This window comes from Balaenoptera physalus (assembly GCF_965194825.1).
Source record: "Balaenoptera physalus genome assembly, chromosome: 14".
Classification (NCBI taxonomy): domain Eukaryota; kingdom Metazoa; phylum Chordata; class Mammalia; order Artiodactyla; family Balaenopteridae; genus Balaenoptera; species Balaenoptera physalus.
Window position 1 is genome coordinate 86,555,832 of NC_138893.1, and position 21,021 is coordinate 86,576,852.

The window sequence follows — 21,021 nt, forward strand, 5'->3', positions numbered from 1 at the left end:
AAACACAAAGGAAGGGCAAATTCTCTCTTCTTGAGCTGGGACATCCACCTTCCTGCCTTTGGACATCAGAGTTCCTTGCTCTAGGACCCTCAGACTCCAAGACTTACACCACCAGCCCCCTGATTCTCAGGCCTTCAGAGTCAGACTGAACTATTCCACCGACTTTTCTGGCTCTTTAGCTTGCAGATAGAAGCTCGTCGGACTTCTCGGCCTCCATCACTGAGTGAGCCAATTCCTTAATGTATCTCCTCTTATACAAATCTATGTATCTTATTGGTTCTCTTTCTCTGGAGAACCCTAACACAGTTGCTTTTCAGCCTCCATTTCAGTTTCTGAGTGCCTGTCGACCTAATGTTGAGCATGCATAGGGGAATAAGAATAGAGTGGGGAGAAGAATTACATAAAACTCCTCTGCTCAAACCCTCCATCTCCAGATCACTCACAAGAAAGTCTAAAGTCCTCACAGTGGCCTACAAGGCTCTAAAGATTTGCCCCCGTTGGGAGACAGTTCTCTATGAATCTCTTATATTTCTGCACTTCTTGGAGCAGAGGTACTGGAGGTCTTTATTTCGACTATCTTTTCAAGGACGTATATATAAAGAACAGCCTTGGAAGAGACTCTCCATCTGAGGCAGGGGATAGTTTTGTCTGCTGTCCAGTGTAATACTGTCTCCATCTGGGTCAAAAGTCAGCCAGGTTTGCCTGCAGTCTATTATGAAAGACTGGCATTCCTTAAGCTCTGGGTTCTTCAGCTGTGATGCAAATCCACTCTATGGGCAGCATCCACCTGGGCTGCTCTGCATCACCCCAGAGGACTTGTCGGGGGGCAAGTGCAAAATACACAAACATGAAGCTCATGCTTTGCTTGATAAAATCCTTTGTCTCTGCCCCAGGAGTCTCGTGTTTGCCAGTATCCATGGAAGTGTGCCTGGCTAACTCATTAGGTAAAGTCTCAGAACCTTCCCAATTCTTAACCACCTACCCCACACCTTTCCCACCTCACCTCCTGCTACTACTTCCCTTTTCACCCTGCCTGGCTATGCTGGCCTCCCAGCTGTTCCTGAAACCTGCCATGAACACTCCTCCTTGAGGCCTCTGCACATGCTGTGCTGTCAGCCTGGAACATTTTACCCCCAGATGTCCTTCAGGTCCTGTCCAAATGGCACCTTGGTGGGGCCTTCCTTGACTACTCTCTACAACAGCCTCACCACCAATAAACAGGTCGACTTTTGCCAACCTGATGGGTGAAAATGGTATCTCAGTGAGCTTTAAATTTATTAACTTTTGGGGGCTTCCCTGGTGGCGCAGTGGTTGAGAATCTGCCTGCCAATGCAGGGGACACGGGTTCGAGCCCTGGTCTGGGAAGATCCCACATGCCGCGGAGCAACTAGGCCCGTTAGCCACAACTACTGAGCCTGCGCGTCTGGAGCCTGTGCTCCGCAACAAGAGAGGCCGCGACAGTGAGAGGCCCGCGCACCACGATGAAGAGTGGCCCCCCGCTCACCACAACTAGAGAAAGCCCTCACACAGAAACGAAGACCCAACACACCCAAAAATAAATAAATTAATTAATTAATTTAAAAAAATTTATTAACTTTTGTTATTTTCTCTATCTATTATATTTGAGTTTATTATGATTAAGAGCCATGTATTTCCTTTCCTGATAATCATCTGATTCTCTCCTTGTCTATTTTTTTTAACAACAGTCTTTTTCATATTAATTTTTCACTTGCCTATGATGTGATTACACATATTTTTTCTTGTCATCTGTCTTGAGTTTATGGTGTCATCACTATTGCTGTTTTGCCATATAAAATATTTTTATTTTTCTGTGGTTAAATTTATCAATCTTTTCTTTTATGGCTTCTGGATTTTCAATCATAGCCAGAAAGGCCTTCTCTATTCCAGGATTATAAGGAATTCATCCATGCTTTTTTTCTACTTTTCTAGTACTTTTAGGGTGTCATTTTTAAACATATATATCTTTGAATCATTTGGAACTTACTTGATGTGGCATGTGACTTATAAATTCAACTTTTACGTTTTCTTGACAACCCAACTGTCCCACCCCTTTTATTATTTATTTATTTTAAGCACATAATTGAAACACTTCTTGAAAACGTACTCTGAAAAAATTGCTTACGTGCACAACAATGCCTCTTTCACCCATTTTAGAGGTGGGTACACTGTGGTTTGGGGCATTTGTCAACTTGAGCAAGGCTGCCCAGCTGGTAAGTGAAGTTTGCAGCTCTCCTGAGAATCTGCCTATGTGCTGCCTCCTTCCTCCTGAGTCCCCCAAATCATCCTTGTGGTTTGGAAGCCTCTTACCTTACAGCCAGGCTTCTAACAAGGCCCGGTAGTCCAACGCATTAACTTGCACCATTAACTTGCAACGGGGCCAACTTGTGCCTCCAGGTGTGCACACCAGGGTTCCAAGCCCTCTGGACATAGCTCCCCTGGTTTAGTCAAAGCTGGTGAGAGGCCTCAGAACATAGCCCGACCCCTTTCAAATGTGTCTGGGCGGGATTCACACTCAATGCAGAAGACTCACAGGATGAAAGGAGGGGGAAGGTGGTGAGCTTGCCTATCCAGCCCCCTCTGAGTATTGTTGGAGTTGCCAGGTGCCATTTTATCTTTTTAAAATTTTATTGTTTAAAATTAACTTTTGGGGACTTCCCCGGTGGTCCAGCGGTTAAGACTCCTTGCTTCCGATGCAGGGGGCGCAGCTTCGATCCCTGGCTGGGGAACTAAGATCCCACATGCCACGCAGCGTGGGCAAAAAATAAAAAAATAAATAAAATTAACTTTTATTGGAATATAGTTGATTTACAATGCTGTGTTAGTTTCTGCTGTACAGCAAAGTGAATCAGTTATATATATACATGTATCCTCTCTTTTTTAGAATCTATTCCCATATAGGTCATTACAGAGTATTGAGTAGAGTTCCCTGTGCTATACAGTAGGTCCTTATTAGTTATCTATTTTATATATAGTAGTGTGTATATGTCAATCCCAATCTCCCAGTTTATCCCTCCCCCTACCCAGGTGCCACTTTAATTTTATTTCTGCATGTATCTGAGTTTATATCTGTACTTCGTTCCATTGGTTTGTGTGCCTTTTTGTGCACTAGTACCAAACTGTTTTAATTACTGAGGATCTATAATGTTTTAATATCTGATAGTGCTAGATCCCTCTCGTTGTTGTTCTTCTTTAGAGCCTGTTTTCTGACTATTCTTGTTTATTTTTCCATTTGAATTTTAGGAACAAACAGGGTAGTTTAAAAAACACACACATAACACTCCCCTTTCACTTTGTCAACTGGACTTGTCTTTATTGGTCATTCAAGTGGGGCAAAGGAAATACCCTTTTAAAACTCAAGTAAACGGGGTGTTTGTCTCATAACCTGTCAGAGGAAACAAATTGTAATAAAAACACACACATAATAATTAATCCTATTAGTTCTTTTACAGGAATCATGTTAAATTTGTAATTTTACTTACAGAAAATTGAGATCTTTATGATACTGAGTCTTCCCATCCAAAAGCATCATTCATCTTTCCATTTGACTCAGTTTTCTTATCTGTAAAATCGGAGTAATAATACCAATCTCATAGGGCTGTCCTCAGAATTAAATGAGCAAATGCAGGTGAAGGAACCAATGATTTGGTTTGGAAGTGACTTGCCACTTCCTAGGGTATGAACTCGGGCTTGGTTACCACAGTATTCTGAACTTCGGTTCTCTCATTTGTAAACTGGGGATAACAATAGTATCTGCTTCACAGGGCCGTAATGAAATGAGGCCTGCAAAGTACTCAGTGCACTGGAACATAAGTACTCAATGAATATTAGCTGTTCTTCTAGAAAACAGGCTATCCCAGGGAACTGCGATTTAACGCAGAAGCTCGCTGGGATCCATCTTAGGTCGAGGGCTCTGAGGTCAACTCTTCCTTCCGAGAACCTACCTACCTGCTGGTCGCCACTTCTGATTTTCCCCCAGCGTCTGGGAACGCACTCGGTCGGATTTGAAGCCGTCTCGGTCCCCCGCGAGACTCCAGGATGATGCCCCCACCCTCCGGGCCTTGGCGTTGCCACGTCTCGCGGATCCCGCACTCCCTACGGGAGGAGACGGGGCCAAGTCGGGCCCGCCCCCGAGAGCCTTCGTCTCGCCTGAGGCCCGCCCCTCCGCGGTCCCAGTCGCTGGTAGGGCGGCACCGGGTGTCAGAGCGCCGTGACGCTGCGAAGGGGCGGGGGCGAGCACGCGCCCGGAAGTCCCGGGGGAGGGGGTGTGACGTATATCCGGCGAGTAGGTGGCGGTCCCGGGTGCTTCTGGGCTCTGTGCTCTGAGGGAGGGTCCAAGCCGCCTGCCGCCGCCGGAGGAGCCCCTTAGGCCGTGAGTCGGGGGCCGCGGCGAAGGAGGGAGCCGGGGCCGGAGGGGATGGGGTGGCCGGGGGAGAGGGTCGGGGCGGAGGCCGGCGCAGGCGGGTTTGTGGGGGGGAAGTGACACGCAGGCGGTTCTGTGGGGCCGCGGGACTCATTCTGGGCGGGGACGGGCCGGCTTGGCCGGGTCTGCTCGGTCCCCTGCCGGCCTCTCGGGTATCGGGTCCATAGCATTCCGCTCGGGGGTCTTGCAGCTGCAGGATAACAGTTTTCCTGTCGGTACCGTGCGCTCCGGTTTACGAATCGGCTTCACATCCCCTGTCTCAGATGAGCCTCAGCCCTCGGTGGGGTGGATTGAAGTCCTTGATGATTATCCTTTTTTTTTTTTTTTTACAGATTCGGGGACTAAGGCTCGTTGAGGCACAGTGAATTGCCCAAGGCCCCGCAGATAGCAAGTGTGAGCGTTCGAACCAGATCTCCTGGCTCCTAGTCCAGGGCTCTCCCCACCCCCACTTCAGCTGTGTGTTATCATCTGCTGCTGTCCTGGGTCGAACCCCGTGTTTTCTTCTTCCGCTTCCCCCTTTTTCCCCTCTCTCTTAAGTGCATGGAAAAAAATCTCTTAGTATTCTCCCTTGTTCTCGTCTTTTCTCCTTTACCGCGGTGCATCTGCTTAGGTTGTGACAGGGGGCTTTACAGAGTTTTGCAATGGGGCTGACCTTTGACGTTTACCCTGCAGCCAAGCAGAGTTTCTTAGCTAAAAACCAGCGGCTTGCTACCCCCAGATCTGTCTGAAACGGTGTCTTCAAGTTGCTCTGAGCATGAATAAGAAGTAATGAGTATGTATAAGAAGTGATGCATAGATTTTTTATTGGTTAATTGTCAGTCTAGTGCTCCTCCTTTTTATTTATTTGAATCATTCAGTCCTGAAATTTGCAAATGTTAGTTTTAGGTACGTTGGCAGTGCTTTTGTTGGTAGTTAGAGCCCTTAGATTGTAGTCTAATTTGCCATAAGGTGCCAGAAGGTGGTAAAGTGGATCAAGGATAGAAAAGGAATAAAATGCTAGTTATTAACATATCGTTCAGAAGTTGTGATGAGTTGTAAGGAAGAAAACAGTAGATTATCATCTGTGTAGTTGGTGGTGTAAGGAAGCTTTATGTTTTTATAAAGCAGTTTTGTGATTTGCGTTGGAATTTTATGTGATATTAACAGGAAGAGCTTTGGCTTTGGCATTAAAAGAGGAGGGTTTAAGTCCTGGCATTGTTACTTTTTCAGCTGAGCAGTCTTGGTTAAGCTAGCTAATCTAGGACCATCAGCATCCTCGTCTTGTTAAATGAGGCTAAGGATTTCTACCTCATAGGGTTGGTGTGAGGCTGAAATGAGATATATGTGCAGGCACTGTATAAACTGAAAAACTACTCACGAGGGGGTACAAAGCCTAAGATCTCAAGGATGGAGGAGCCATCAGAGACATTTCCTTAACTTTGGGTAACAATACAATGCAACTCTTTGGGTCCAGTAAGGGGCTTTATTATTTTTTAACATCACCTGAAGAGTTTCTTCAAGTACTTTCCATATATCATTTTGGAGGGAAGAATTATGGGACTTTTAAAGCAGGGATGTCAAGGGAAAATAAATTGGAAAGTCAAAGTAGTTCAGTTAACTGTGAAAAATTCCCTAAAATGGGCTTTTCCCCTTGTCACGTTGGGAGAATTTATCTAGTTGGGAATACTTCTAAAATGATGTAGTAAAACTTTACAGACTATCTAGAAAGTAATGACTGCAAACCAGTGTAGTATAAATGAATATGTAAGTGTTGGGTTTTAAAGTCGTAATCATTGGGAGTGACCTTAATGAGAGGTGCTCTCTAAAGGCGAGCCCTGCTTCTCCAAGTGGTAGACGGAGAAAATAGGGAAGGATGACTGGTTTGGTGGGATTGCAGAGGAGAGGCACATTGTTCTTTTACTTAACCTACAGTGGAAACTTAAGCACAGGAACTTTGTAAGTATACTTAAGTCATTGGACTTCTTAAAGTAGAGACAAAGTTTCCAGACAAAACTATTATTTAACATACTAAATTTGGTTTTTCTGCCAAAATATATTTTGATGTTACTGAAGAGGGGAAAAAAACCTTATTTAGTATCCTTTTTTTTTGGCCGCACTGCGCAGCATGCAGAATTTCCCTGAACAGGGATTGAACCCGTGCCCCCTGCAGTGGAAGTACGGAGTCTTAACCACTGGACCACTGGGGAAGTCCTAGGATCTTTTTATAAAAGCTTTTTCCTTCAGTCTCCACCCCACCCAAACTCCCAAGCTTCATTTGGCCCTTCTATGGTAAGAGCCATAGAAGATAAGCACTAAAGCAGTCCCTAAAGTTTACATGTCAGGCCACAGGGCTGATTTAAAAAAAACGCAGTAATTGGATGAAAAAGAAAATTAACACATACTGTCTCCATTTTTCAATTTCTTCTTCATCTAGCATTCTTTGAATGAAGAATATAGGTGGGTTTTTGTGGCTAACCCTTTTACAGTAAACTTCTGTTTACTTTTTTAAAAAAACAAAACTTAAGCAAATTTGTTTGATAGCAGTTGGCCACCTTGTGTTCAGGTGTTCTTGCTGATGGAGAGGAGTGAAAATGGGGGATCATTCTTTTTTCTGCACCAAATCTGAGATATTGAGACAGAAGTTCAGTGTGATCAGGACATGCTGACTCTGAGAGACCTTAACACCCACCATTGGCTCTAGATCCTACCCTCTTAACATTCAGAGGTCCTCTTGCTTATTCCCCAGTGTATGTAGACCTTTTAGGAGCTTCAGGTCATCATCTGTATTGTCTAGGCTTATGGGAAACAGTAGAAAAAGTGGTGTTAATATCAGTATTGAGGTATGTACTTGTCTAGGAACCTACCTCTATGCCCTGAATGAGTATTCTTATTTTAAGAAAGTCCATATTTGTAAAATGGGTTAGGTAGGTCTTGATTATTCACATTATGATCGGATTCTCTTATCTCTTCATGGCTCTCCATTATAGTGATATCATCTTTTTTTAAGTTGAGATACATATTATAAGAGGGGTTAAACAAATATTAAGAAGAGATAGCATTGGTAAATGGAGCAGTGCAAATTGTGCCAGCTAGTAGGATTTTGGTAACCTTGTTTTTTAGAGTTGTTTGCAAGGATGGGTTAATATGCTTTTCATTCAGGTTAATATGCCTTTATTCTTATTTTCTACTTAGTTCATCAGTGTGACAGTTTGATCCAGATTATTGATGGGGCTGATTTCCTAGAAGTTTTGCTAACTGGTAGACAGCAGTGGTGTATCTAGGGAATGCGAATGAGCAGCTGCCTGGAGGAGTGAATCACACAGTAAAAGAGGAAAGTATATCTTTAACTCCTAGTCTTCTGAGTATCATAGATTGAAAACTTAGAAAACCAGAAGTTTGTGCAGATCTGAGGACCCCAGAGACTTCCCTCCAGAGTGCACAATCCTTTGTTTTCTTATGCCTCAAAACATGGGACTGTAAACATGCATCAGGGCCAGCAAATGAGAGTTAACTTCTCCAGAAATATACTAGCATTCAGAAAGCTAATGTTTGCTGCTTTCCTATTTTATACAGGTAGTAAGCATTAATAATGTCTTTCATCTTTGAGTGGCTCTACAATGGCTTCAGCAGTGTGCTCCAGTTCCTAGGTAAAGCCATTTCCTTGAAATATATCATAGGTTTCAAACTATGTGTATTTCCTGTAACCATTTAAATGTTGATACAAGTAGGCTTTGGTGTGTAGAGAGCACATTAAGTTAACTTTTTTTTTTTTCTTTTTTAGGACTCTACAAGAAATCTGGAAAACTTGTATTCTTGGGTTTGGACAATGCAGGCAAAACCACTCTTCTACACATGCTCAAAGATGACAGATTGGGCCAACATGTTCCAACATTACATCCGAGTAGGTTTGAAAATACCTGGTGACCTTTTGATATTTGAGGGTCAGTGTCAGGGCTGTAGGATGAATCCCAAGTTGATTCAGTTCTGTTATTAACTGAAGCCCCAAAAGACAGCTTACTTGAAAAAAATTCCTTATAGGACACACTCAGGTCAAACACCCATAAATCTAAACCTCTGGAACTTTGTCACTATCTGTTCTCACTAGTCCTGCAATGGGACACATCTCCCATATCTAGTTCTGAGGAGCAGCAAACACCTTGGAGGAAAAGAGACTTGGCTTTTTAGAATTATTTAAGAGTGTTTTCACCCTTGTATCCTTTTCTTTACATAGTGAAAGCTTCATTAGGTTTTGCATTTGTATTGGATTAGAATACTGGTAGTTGGGCCTTGTTGGATGGAGAAGTTTATTTCCTTCCTTTATTTTTCAGCATCAGAAGAGCTGACAATTGCTGGAATGACTTTTACAACTTTTGATCTTGGTGGGCATGAGCAAGGTAAGAGATGATTCAGTGGAAGGGTGGTTGACTTCTGGTTCATTTTGTTCCCCTTCTTTTTTAAAGCAGTGTGTCATATATACCTTTTAAATTGCTTGAGATCTTACTTAATGAAGTTGTTTTATTCACTTATTATTTTTAAGTAATTTCAAACTTGCCAAAAGTTGCATAAATAATACAGAGAACTCCCCTCCTTTATAACTTTTGCCCAAGTTTATTAGTCTCCCTCTCTGTGTAATACACGTTAATATTTATTTTTCTTGACCCTTTTGTGAATTCATCATGTTCTTTTACTCCTTAAGTACTTTAATGCATGTTTCCTAATAACAAGAATATTCCCCTATATAATCATAATAATTATCAGACCCAGGAAGCTTTATTTGTCTACTCTATAGTGTATATTCCCTTTTTTTGTCATTTGTTCTAATAATCTCTTTTATAGCATTTTTCCTCTTATGCAAGATCCATTACAATATCACATATTGAATTTAATCATGTCTTTCTTGTATCAGTTATTCAATGGAGTTAAAGTATGTCGGAAATTAAGTTATTTGTAAGTAATTTTAAATTTGTCAGAAGTAAAAATAAAAGCAAAAAGAATACAGTGACTATTTGTGACCACCGTGATCTGAATTGATTTTTTGTATACCCTCCCCATTTGGGGCAGTTGGTGGAACATTTTCTTCTGCCTTCTTGCTCTCCATTTGGTTCTCAGTTCTTGTCAGGTGTTTTGGAGATATGCAGAATGGGGCATCTTTATCCGATCAATGCCCACTTTACATTTGGCAAGACTCTAGGCTTAGGAGTAAAACATTTAAGATGTGGGAATAAATATTCTGGGAAGGTAGAAGAAAGAACCTATTGAGATTCTGTCAGGTTTACTCATTTGTTATTAAATTGAGTTGAGATGTCTCCTTTTGGAGCATTATGTTATTAGGTTGAATCTAATACAGTTTTTTTTAAAGTATAGTTTTTAAAAAAATAGAATATTGGTAATTGTAAATGTAAAGTCAGATAATTTTAGCTAGACGGCTGAGAAGAGATCCAAATAATTTTATAGTCAGTGATTTCATTAACGTATAATTACATTTATTCATTTATTATTTACATCCTACAAAATCATTTATGTAGTATGCTCACCATCACATAAAATACCTATACAGAAGGAAGATTGAAAGAAAATATACAGAAACATTAGTAGTGGCTGTGTATTGATGGAGGATTATAGAGTATCTTGCTTCCTTTTTTTCTGTAATGAGCTTGTATTATTTCCATTTGGGTAGGGATGGGTGTATGGTGTCTTTTCTGCTTCTTTCAAAAGTATTTGTAACTACTTACAAATTTAAATTCAGAGATAACGCGGTTATAAGCTGAACTGAGACCATCTGGAGAATGCAGAAGGAGTAGGTGTTCTTAGACACCTGAACTGGGAATTGTGTATTATTTGGTGTGATAAATTTAGCTTTCAGGTTTTGATAGAGAAGGGAAATGCGTTTATGTACAGATGGTCCCCAACTTAATGATGGTTCGACTTAAGATTTTTTGACTTTATGGTGATGCAAAAGTGATACGTATTTAGTAGAAACTGTACTTCAGATTTTGAATTTTGATCTTTTCCCAGGCTAACCACGTATAATATTGTACCATACATAGTCTTTGATCATGCGGGGCAGCTCCCAGTCAGCCATGTGATCCCGAGGGTAAACAACTGATATACTTACAAACATTCTGCACCGATGCAACCATTCTGTTTTCCACTTTCAGTACGATGTTCAATAAATTACGTGAGAGATTCAACACATTATAAAATAGGTTTTGTGTTAGTTGATTTTGCCCAACCATAGGCTGATGTAAGTGTTCTGAGCACTTTTAAGGTAGGCTAGGCTAAGCTCTGGTAGGTGTATTAAATGCATTTTTGACTTACGAGATTTTCAATTTACAATCGATTTATCGGGACATAACCCCATTGTTAGTCAAGAAAAATCTGTACATAGTTTTGTTTTGTTTGAGGAAAATTTACTTAACAGAAACACTTTTTCATAATAACCTAGCCACCATTTTACACAAATTACTAAAATGCTATACATTTGGAGGTTTCCTTTTTTTTTTTTGGTATAACTTAAAAATTTTTAACTTACGCAAGTAGTCCAGGCTCAATGTCACAAATTCAGTATACAATCAGTATTCAAATATGGGAGGTAAAAGTGGAATTCCCCGACCTCCCCTTCCCAGTCCCACTCTTCAGAGGTAACCATTGTTAAATGTTTGATGATTTTAGACACCTAGAGATGCTTCCTTAATCATCCCATTGAAAGGACCAGAAATGAATGGCTTAAAAATTATAATACAATTAAAGCATTACTTCCCAGACCATTATCACTTCATGTCATAAACAAAAAAATAAAATTTATAGGGCACACTGGGTTAAATAAGGAAACTGAGGTAATTGGCCTGGGAACTTCAACCACCTGTCAAGCCTAGTCTCCCTATGGGCTGCGTGGATGAATGTGTCAGTACGCTTACACATTGGTTACTTAGGAACACATTGGTTACTTGGGACGAAAGTTATATTGAAAAGTAATTTGCATCCTGATATTTTTAACTCAGAGGTTGCAAACTAAAATGGCTCCAGGGGTGAGGTAGGTCATTTAAGTGAGTGAAATTGGGAGTAAGTAGGGAGTGGTGGTAACTTTTTCAGACTGAAGAACTGAGACCTCATCTAAAAGGGTAGCCACCACTCAGTTCCAGCTGATTATTATCCATCCAGCATGTGGATAGGTAGGCATGGGATTGCCAGATGTTGTACTTTTTCAGAAAGTCAGGCAGAAAACCCTGATTTTCAGATTTTAAAACATCAGATTCAGTTCATGGACCATCAGTTTATATCCTCTGTCTGACTTAATACTGGCTAGGACTTGGAGAATCTATACAGAGTCTAATGCTATTGAAACCTGGCCAGGATTTGTCTACTTTATAGACCATTAGGTTATTCATTTTCAGTATATATGTTTTTAAATTGATGCAACTGCAAACTTTGTCTTTTAGCCCGTCGAGTTTGGAAAAATTATCTCCCCGCAATTAATGGGATTGTCTTTCTGGTGGACTGTGCAGATCATCCTCGACTCATGGAATCCAAAGTTGAGCTTAATGTATGTTTATATTTTTTTCCTTTCTTGGCCTCTGTTTAAGAAATACAGCTCAGTAGTGCTAATACTTAATCATTCCAGTTAACATTTGGTAAAAGTCCTAGTTACAGGAAGAAAGTGTTTTAAAATCTAAGACATTGCTTTTCGATGCTCTGAGGAAACTTGGCTCGAACACGAGTAAATTAACTTTGCTTATATCTGTCATAGGGTGACTCTTTGTGCAGTTTGCTCAGGACACTCCTCAGTTAATGCCTGTTTTCCCAGCATAATTAATGTCTTTCCCTTTCACATATCACATATGTTTACTGTTTATGAAATGTTGGCATAGTGAAACCTTAAAGGAGCTATTAGTGTTCTTTGCGTTTTTGAATCTGTGTTCTCAGGTTGTGCCTGCCCACTCTTGCACTGAGTGACTTGTCAGATCTTAATAGTCTGTTCTGTCTTCAGTTTCAGTCACGTGCAGTGTTTGATACTAACTAGGACTCACCTCAGGTTTTTTCCTTTCTCAGCATTGCATTTTCTTGGCTTGATAACTTCTGTAATGTTGCCTTTGTAATGCCTACTGTGTTACCCTGTGCCTCTTCTCTTTCATTTACAACTGTCTCTCTGCATTTTTGTTCCTGGCAATTTGAACCTCTCAGGTTTAAGTATGTTTGTTGAAGCTCTAGTCTCATGGAGAATCGCCTACAGGGCAGTCCTTCCCTTACTTGACCCCTTGGCACTGGTCATTCTCTCTCTAAACTCCCCTTTACATTCTTGGTGTTGGTGCTTTCTCTCTGGCTGATACTTCTCAGAGTCTTTCACAAGCACCTGTTCCCCTGCTTAGCCCTTAAATCTTGGTGCTTTCCCAGGCTAGTCCAGGCTTCTCCCATTCCTTCATCTGCAACCCACATGCCAGTGACCCACAGACGGATTTCTCTTGTTTAAACCTCTCTTGTGCTCCAGCCTCATACATAGTGCTACTTATTAGAAACTCTACCTACCATTTCTGTTCTCCCAGAATGGAACTGTTCATTTTCCCTCATCTACGTGGACATGCAGTGAATTACTGTAGATTCCACCACCACCCTGCCAAATACTATAATTCTGGAAGGAACTTACTCAGACTTCTTTGCCCTACTTAATATCCTTGAATAGATCTCTTACCACTTTGGGGATAAAATCCACAGATCTTTTGCTTAGCACGTAAGATCTTTCTTGATCTTTCCTCGTTTATTTCTTCAGCTTTTCTCTCTATTGCCTACCTTGAACTACATTCCAAACATAGATAACAACTTGTTCTCCCTTGCGTATGCAGAAGTAACTGTCTCTGCCTGGTTTTCTCACCTGACCCTTACCCCCTTTTGCTGGTAAATTTCTAAATGTCCTTTTAAGAGATTTCAGAGTTCAGGTATGACTGCTTCTGGGAAGCCTTCTCTGACCTCTCAGACTGTTAAACTCTCCATCTTATCAGTGTCTGTTGTCTTTGCTGATTTTCTTTTAGGTCTCTCCCATCGGACTGTGAACTTAGATGCTAGGGACCTTGTCTTATTTCTTTGTGAAACCCCTGTACCTAGTAAAGCCTCGGGCACATAATACGCACTTTGTTAGTATTTAATGAATGAATGACATTCTTACTCTGATTTTGTATAACATTTCCTGGAACTTGAGATGTTCAAAGTAGGTTTCTCTTCAACTCTGCTCTTCTTTCCTAGCTTTTCCTGTCAGTGAAATAGATTCCCAGGCTTGAAATCTCTGCCAGCTTCGAATCCTGTGTTGTCTGTCTTATCATTTAGATATCAGTCTCTTCACTTCTTTCTCCAGAATGCCTGCTGCACTATTCATTACCTGCTGCTAGCTTAGGCTAGATCATCATCCCTTACCTGAGCACCACAGGTAGATACTATTTGCAAATTCATTGTACTAAAAGTGTAGATTCTATCTAATAATTTCTGGATTTGGGGTCTTTGGGATCTATTGTAGCTGACTTCTCAGACTGGCACCATAATGCTTGTCATCCCTTCCCAACCCATTTACTCTGTCAACACATGTCACCATAAATGCTTTAATCCAGCCAGGTGATACTCCATGTGGCTTCCTGAATTCTTTTCCTGCCGTAAAGCCATTGCTTATATTCTTCCTTCTTTGGATTCTGCCTATCCACACCTTGCCCCTCCTTCAGAGTCCAGTTTTGTTTCCACATCTTTGCTAAGACTTTCCTCAAGCCCACATTGCCATTTTATTTTCCTGAACGTCTTTTAGTATTTATATTCTCTTCCTATTCATTGCGACACTTAATCATCCACTTGCCTTGCTTTGCTGACAGATGAATATAGAGTGAGGATTTCTTGAGCCAGGGATATGTCTTACCTTTCCTTTTGTCTTCCTCTCAGTGTCGGAGATAGTGCTTTGCACACATGGGGCATCTAGTGGATATTTGGGGACTCCGGTAGTCATCTTTGAGGCTCTGTAGTCAGAGCTTTGTTCTTCTAGGACAGTGCTCAGGGGAGAGCTGAGGATGGCCTGTGGCTGAGTGATTTAGCTCAGAGTTAAGGTTGGGCAGTTTTGCTGCCTTGCAAATAGACACAGCTTTACATTATAATTGTTTTGAAGCTGTTAGGGGATTTCTAACTAATGTCAAGGTAATTTTTAGGGGCTATAATGTCAAGATTAACTTCTGGTTAATCACTCAGGTATAAATATGGTCAGATTTTCACTTTACATTTGATACCTTATAGACAAGTGAAAGTCAAAGTTGTTTTCATTATTTGGTGGGCTTTTATAGATTCCTCACTCAACTCATTTTTTTATCTTGTCTTTAGGCTTTAATGACTGATGAAACAATATCCAACGTGCCAATCCTTATCTTGGGTAACAAAATTGACAGAACAGATGCAATCAGTGAAGAAAAACTCCGTGAGATATTTGGGCTTTATGGACAGACCACAGGAAAGGCAAGAGAAAAATCTTCAGGGGACATATTATAATGGAAATTCACAGCTTGTGAAACATTCATGTTGTACTATCTAGATTTTACTTGTCTTTCAAAAGTAACTGGGCTTAGTATTTGTTTAACTAGAGGTGATTTGTAGACTCTCTGAAGGCAGGAGTGTGTTCTTTTTTTAACTGTTTTCTAATGAGAGTTTCCTCGGGTATATAAGGATGAAGGAAATGGTAGAAAAAGCAAACTTGTCATTTTAAGAATTTTCTGTCTTTCAAATCCAGTTCTGAGAAATCAATTTTGAAAGCCTCCTTAGCCAGAAATTTTTTTCCACTGGAAATTTCAGGTTATGAAGAGTGATCATTTATATCACTTTCCAAGCATTGAAATCAGAGCACTGGGTTATCCTCAGTGCTCCTTGCTGAAAGAGGTAGGACTGTTACCCCTATTTTGAAGATGAGGAAACTCTGAGAGTTATTGGCTCAGGTCTACACAGCAAGTCAGTGATGAAATCAGGAATAGAACCCAAGCCTTCCAGGTCAGTAGGTTATGCTGTTTCCAGTAGGAAGGAGAACGCTGTTGCAGAAAAGTATGCTTGGGAGAGAAAAATCTAGATCGGCCATAATTACAGGAATCCTGGTCTTTTGAGCTTGGGGTTTTGGCATATTTAATTTTTTAAAATGCCCTTTTCTGGGATCTTTAACTTCGTGACTTTTTTGCATGGCTCCTTAGTCTTGCCTCTTCTTGGTTATCTAGTTCTTTCTAGAAATGCTTCCTTTAATTAAGTTTTCCCTCTTACATGCACATGAATTTTTAATTTTCTTAATGTAACCTGTCATTAGTGTATATTTCTGAATGCTTGTGTTAATGAGGATGTCCTTATTTCTAAGAAGTCCTGGACTTCTTTTGTCCATGAAAGAGCCTGCTGGTTCTGTGGGTCCCAGTGGCCTTTTTCTTGGTTTGCTGCCATAGCTTTCCAGATGCATGTTGGTGTGTTCAAAGCAAAGGCTCTTCACAGTGAGAGGGAGAACCTGGTAATAGGACTGTGCTGCTTACCTGTCCTGAAAGCACAAACCCCAATGGCCTTGACCACATTTCTGTAATTAATCCCTACTCAGATTTGCTTTTGAGGGACAGAGAAAGTGATTTTTTGTTGTCACCTTTCAAGCTTTTCCACGTGGAGACGCTAATGGACCTTTCTTGATTTTGCCTCCCCTAGGGGAATGTGACCCTGAAGGAGCTGAACGCCCGCCCCATGGAAGTGTTCATGTGCAGTGTGCTCAAGAGGCAAGGCTATGGCGAGGGCTTCCGTTGGCTCTCCCAGTATATTGACTGATGTTTGGACAGTGAAAATAAAAGAGTTTTACTTCTCTGGACTGATCCTATTCACAGCTTCCTCATGAACTTTTCTAATAGAACAAGGAAAGCTCTCCGACCATGTCTGGCGTTGAGAAGCCAAGAGTCTCTGTCAGCTCTCTCATCGCCCAGTGGTGACATGTGCTCTTCTCCACACTGTTGGGAGGTAACGCTGCCCCACGTGCTGGTGCAGGTCAGCACCCCGGGACTTGGAAGTGGCAGGATTTGCCGGGTAGAGCTGTGTGCCATCATGGAGCACCTGGAAAGAAAAACACGTCTCACCACTGTGGTTGATTTCAAAAGAAAGTGATTCTATTTTTTAAAGAAAGTGTTATTAGTGTAATTGGTGACCCTCCTAATAACTTTTTGAGTTCACAATTTACTTGGTCCAGAGTTTGCTTCTTTTTTTTTTAACTAGTGAATGGCATTTAGATACTTCATAAAATTATGCACAGATACACGTTGGAGGCCAGAGCTCAGTCAAATGAACAGCAGGCTGGTGAGAGAGGCTCCCATCTCCCTAACTGCCTTGTAGTAGGTGGCACCACCTTGTGCACTGAGCACTAGGAAAGGGCAGAACCCCGGCCTTGCAGTTGAGGCCAGTTCCCACAGTCTCGGGCTACCGTCATTCCTCATCCCAGCATGCATAGCAGATTGTTGACTGCGGAGGAGTTAATTGTAGAGTGGGTTATTGCTATTATTTTTACTCATAAAGTTACAAATTTCAGCCAGTCTTTACTTTTATGCAGTTGTGAAATTTCATTTCCCTCTAGCACCTTTTTCATTTTCAGTTGTAAAAAGTGACTTTTGCCTCATGAAAGACTTGAGAACACATCCTTTGTTGTCACACACTGCAGGTGTGTCTCAGCCATTTTTGCAGATTCTAGGGGAAATTTTTCTGATAGGAGAGTCACACAGGATGAAGTTAACAGCTTAAGGGCTCTTAATTCTGTGAGTTGAGAACTTAAAAATCTGGTATTGTAGCATTTGTTTGAATCTAGGAAAGATTCACTCATTGGGCTTTAAAATTTCCACTTTCAGAATTTGGTTTCTTTATTGGACTCTTCATGAGCTCTGTTTTTTTTATTGGTTATCAACTTATTTTTGGTGTTAAAGGTTAACATCTGTAGCTTTTCCAGATTTTTTGGGGTGGGGTGGGGGGTGTTAGGAAATTGCCTTTCTCCAGTCCAGAAATAATCTGGGGAAACTCTAAGCCAAGAACTTTGTGTCGAGCTGTTCTTTTGGGCCAGCATCACTTGTCAGTAAGCACCTGGTATAAAAGCCTCAGCATCCCCAGTAGTGTGATGAGGATTATTTTTATAGCATTCCATTTTCCTAATGCCACGTGTGAAATTGGATTTTCATGGTCTTAACCAATATTTTACCCTTGTAGTAAAGGTTGAAGGGATAGGAGATGGTCTTCATGTGGGAGGATATCTTCATTCATTTTTCCTTTAATGAAAGATAAGAGGTATCTTCCTCAAAACTGAAAATTGTAATGCCGAGGCGTATTTGCAGAGGCCTGAACTAAATTCAGTGGATTGTTGCTTCTAATGTGAGGGCAGGGAAGGTGTGGATAATGTATTCCTGGGGTGAGAGAGTATCGTTCTTTAGTTGGATTTCCCAGTGTTACTCTTCAGTACTCACCTGTTGGGAAAGCATACTTTTTCACTGCTAGGTACCAAATGCAGAGGCTCAGTGAAGTATAAAGCTGGGAAGAGCATGCCTTTCATTTATTAGCAAGCATAGCTGGTTTGGAAAGGGGTTAAAGCCTTAAGTGAACAAATCTAGCTAACAGTGAATGAACTAGGTAGTTAACTTGCATACTTTTAATTTTCTTTGGCTAAAGGTAACCCATACTTCTCTATCCAGAGATACGAGAGGTATGATTGCTTCAGTGTTAGTTTTCTGGGTTTTTTTTTTTTTTTATATTGTCCCTAATCACTTTTTAGCAAGCTAGAAAACTGTGGATTCTACACAGGGCAGCTCTTTGTGAAGGTGGTTTATTTTGGCCACTGGAGAAAGAGTCGGGATTGAAAAATCAAGTGGCAGCAGTCTATTTCTTGCCCCACAGAAATAATATAGATGAAAGAAGCTGCTGTGAGGAACTTGGCTCCTGACAGTATCAGAGCTTTGTACTGGAACTCCCATGAATTGAGACTTTTCATTCTGTTTTATCAGAGTGCATATATGTCCTATTTCAGGAAAAGTAAAACAGTCATTTACAAAAGAAAGTCAATCTGTATCCTAAGCGTTTTAATAAAAAGTTAAAACAAATTTGCTATCTTGCTCCTTTTTTTTGGCATTGGTTTGTTCTGAGTATGAACATAGCATGGCATTTGTTGAGGGGGGGGTGGGCAAAAGTTCTTCCATACTTACGGGAAGAAATATTTACAATGGGTGTGAGAGACAGACTTTGCTACGGGGGGGCGTGGGGTGTGGGTGGAAAGGCCAGGCCAATTTACACATTCCGCTGGAAGTAATAAATTTAGTACCGTTTGAGAGCCTTGGAACATGCACTGGTCCCAGGATTGGTGGTCATTTCTGCAACAGGAAGGACATGGCAAACTTTTGAACAAAATCTCCTATTAACATGCTAGCAAGGACTGGGTCCAGTTTAGCTGTGTTTCATCATTTGATACAAAATTGGAGAGAATCCATTGAATGCTACATTTGGCAAAATAGAAGGAATGAAACCTGTGCTTGTGCATTTACTAGGCTTGTAGGAAGGTTTGCTTTTAAAAAACCCAAATGAAGTTCTAAAACTAAAGTACTGGAATAAAATAGAATGGGAAGCAAAATGCAACAGGTTCTTTTTGACTGAGTATTAAATTACTGGAGGCATTGAGATTGAAACAAATACAGTGGAATGATGCCATGGGTTTTACGCTTATATGGGTTTGTTTGTGTCATTTGAGTCAGAGCGGAACATGAAAATTAAAGGCTGAGTCAATGAGCCCAGCACTAGGGGGTCTCACCTTGGCTGTTGACTGTGACTTGGGGCTCCACTGCGATGTGCCGTGAACAGAAAAACATGCAAACAGTTCATGCTGGAGGCTTGGGCGTCATTAAGGGAGAATCACTGGACTCCAGAGAGAAGCAATTGCTAGGAAGTTGGATAGTTAATAGGTTTTACTGCGATCAAGCCATCTTCTGTGTCACAGAACCAAAAGAAGACAGTACCTGCTATAGGAAGACTGCTGATTTCAGTCCTGCCTCGTACTCTAAGGGATCATCATTTCCCTTTCTCAAACAGGTTTGTGTCACTGGGAGCATTGAGCATTACCCTCTGTTGTGCTTGGGATACACCAAGCAGTGTTAGTTTATTCAAAAATTTGAGGCAGAAAGATTATGTAATTTAAGTAGTAATTGAATATTTTCATTAATGCTGACATAAATATGTATTAAAATAATCTTATTAAAATTACTTTAGTTGACATTGTGATAAACAGACCTTCATAAAATGTCTAGCTTGTGGTGACTGCTTCAGGGATATCCTGCAGCCCCCCAAAACATACTTGTTCGTGTTCCTCTGTCCTCAGAGTGACTTCATCGGAAAAGTAAGGATGTTTTATGTCAGGGTAGAGCAGGGATGGCAAACTACAGCTCGTGGTCCAGATCTGGCCTGCTGCCTGTTTCTGTATGGCCTGTGAGAAAAATTTAAAAAAAAGAATGCAATTTTGTGACATGCCACAATTATATAAAATTCAAATTTCAGGGCCCATAAGTAAAATTTTATTTGAACACAGCCACCCCATTTCTTTAGCTTTTGCATGCTACAACAGCAGAGCTGAGTATTTAAGACAAAGAAGGTATGGCCCACAAAACCTCAGCTATTTATTTACACTCTGGCCCTTTACAGAAAAAGTGACCCCTGATCTAGATAAATCCTGGGTGATGGTTATAAATCATTATATGAAATGTGCATACTGCAAACTATAGGGTTGTGTAATTTAAAACTTTGACTTCAGCTACTGTTTATCATAGTTTTAAAAGGCAATTTTTGGAGCAAATCCAGTTTCCATGAGATATGTAGGGTGTGGCTTTGGCATCAGAAGACCAGAGGTGTAATCTTACGAGCTCCATTATCCCCCCTAGTGGATTACTGTACGGTTTACTTACAAAGTTTCAAAATACTGAACAGCTTCTTTTTTTTTTTTAATTAATTAATTAATTATTGGCTGTGTTGGGTCTTTGTTGCTGCACGCGGGCTTTCTTTAGTTGCTGCGAGCTGGGCTACCCTTCGTTGCGGTGCGCGGGCTTCTCATTGCGGTGGCTTCTCTTGTTGCAGAGCACGGGCTCTAGGTGAGCGGGCTCAGTAGTTGTGGCACGTGGGCTCAGTAGTTGTGGCTCGCAGGCTCCAGAGCGCAGGCTCAGTAGTTGTGGCGCACAGGCATAGTTGCTCCGCGGCATGTGGGATCTTCCCGGAGCAGGGCTCGAACCCGTGTCCCCTGAATTGGCTGGCAGATTCTTAACCTCTGCGACACCAGGGAAGTCCCCTGAACGGCTTCTTTGCCTGTCTTATCTCAGGGATCAGAAGTCGGATGTCTCCTACACCTGGGCAGATACTGACAGGTCCTGTCAAGGCCTGGGCAAGTCTAGCCGCCTCAGGGCGCATTTCTGTTCCCTTTCCTGCAGCTCAGCGAACAGAGACGAGACTAGGCTCCGAGGGACCAGCACGCCCCTATCTCCCAGTAAAGCCACATTACTATCACTCTCCCGGGGCTCGTCCTCCGGTCCCGCTTCGCCCTCAACGTCGCACAGGTGACCTGAACCATCTAGGGC

General features: G+C 41.4%; 1 protein-coding gene and 2 long non-coding RNA genes across 9 annotated transcripts; 1 reads left to right on the plus strand and 2 right to left on the minus strand.

Moving 5' to 3' along the window:
• Positions 1-3,304: 3,304 nt before the first annotated feature.
• LOC309642715 lies at positions 3,305-4,181 on the minus strand. The gene is made up of 3 exons (XR_014253328.1): positions 3,967-4,181; positions 3,501-3,580; positions 3,305-3,403 (listed from the first exon to the last, which is right to left on the minus strand). It is a non-coding gene; the product is annotated as an uncharacterized lncRNA (long non-coding RNA).
• Positions 4,182-4,245: 64 nt separating this feature from the next.
• SAR1A (secretion associated Ras related GTPase 1A) lies at positions 4,246-16,256 on the plus strand. Of its 7 annotated transcripts, none has more exons than XM_082424606.1 (9): positions 4,246-4,390; positions 4,774-4,834; positions 7,613-7,755; positions 7,994-8,067; positions 8,202-8,321; positions 8,749-8,814; positions 11,860-11,963; positions 14,762-14,893; positions 16,100-16,256. In XM_082424606.1, the coding sequence occupies exons 4-9, from the start codon at positions 8,010-8,012 to the stop codon at positions 16,214-16,216; spliced, it is 597 nt and encodes a 198-aa protein (XP_082280732.1). In that variant the 5' UTR covers positions 4,246-4,390; positions 4,774-4,834; positions 7,613-7,755; positions 7,994-8,009; the 3' UTR covers positions 16,217-16,256. The 7 variants fall into 7 exon arrangements, with proteins under 7 accessions (XP_082280732.1, XP_082280730.1, XP_082280731.1 ...); XM_082424604.1 differs by having other exon boundaries at positions 7,998-8,067; XM_082424605.1 differs by lacking the exon at positions 7,613-7,755.
• A 333-nt stretch (positions 16,257-16,589) lies between these two features.
• Positions 16,590-20,962, minus strand: LOC309642740. Its single transcript, XR_014253356.1, has 2 exons — positions 20,359-20,962; positions 16,590-19,883 (listed from the first exon to the last, which is right to left on the minus strand). It is a non-coding gene; the product is annotated as an uncharacterized lncRNA (long non-coding RNA).
• Between the last annotated feature and the right edge of the window lie 59 nt (positions 20,963-21,021).

Coding starts and splice junctions, on each gene's coding strand:
- SAR1A (XM_082424606.1), top strand. CDS start 8,010: ATGTCTTTCATCTTTGAGTGGCTCTACAATGGCTTCAGCAGTGTGCTC. Junction 11,964..14,761: donor AATCCAAAGTTGAGCTTAAT/GTATGTTTATAT, acceptor TCTTGTCTTTAG/GCTTTAATGACTGATGAAAC. Junction 14,894..16,099: donor ATGGACAGACCACAGGAAAG/GCAAGAGAAAAA, acceptor TGCCTCCCCTAG/GGGAATGTGACCCTGAAGGA.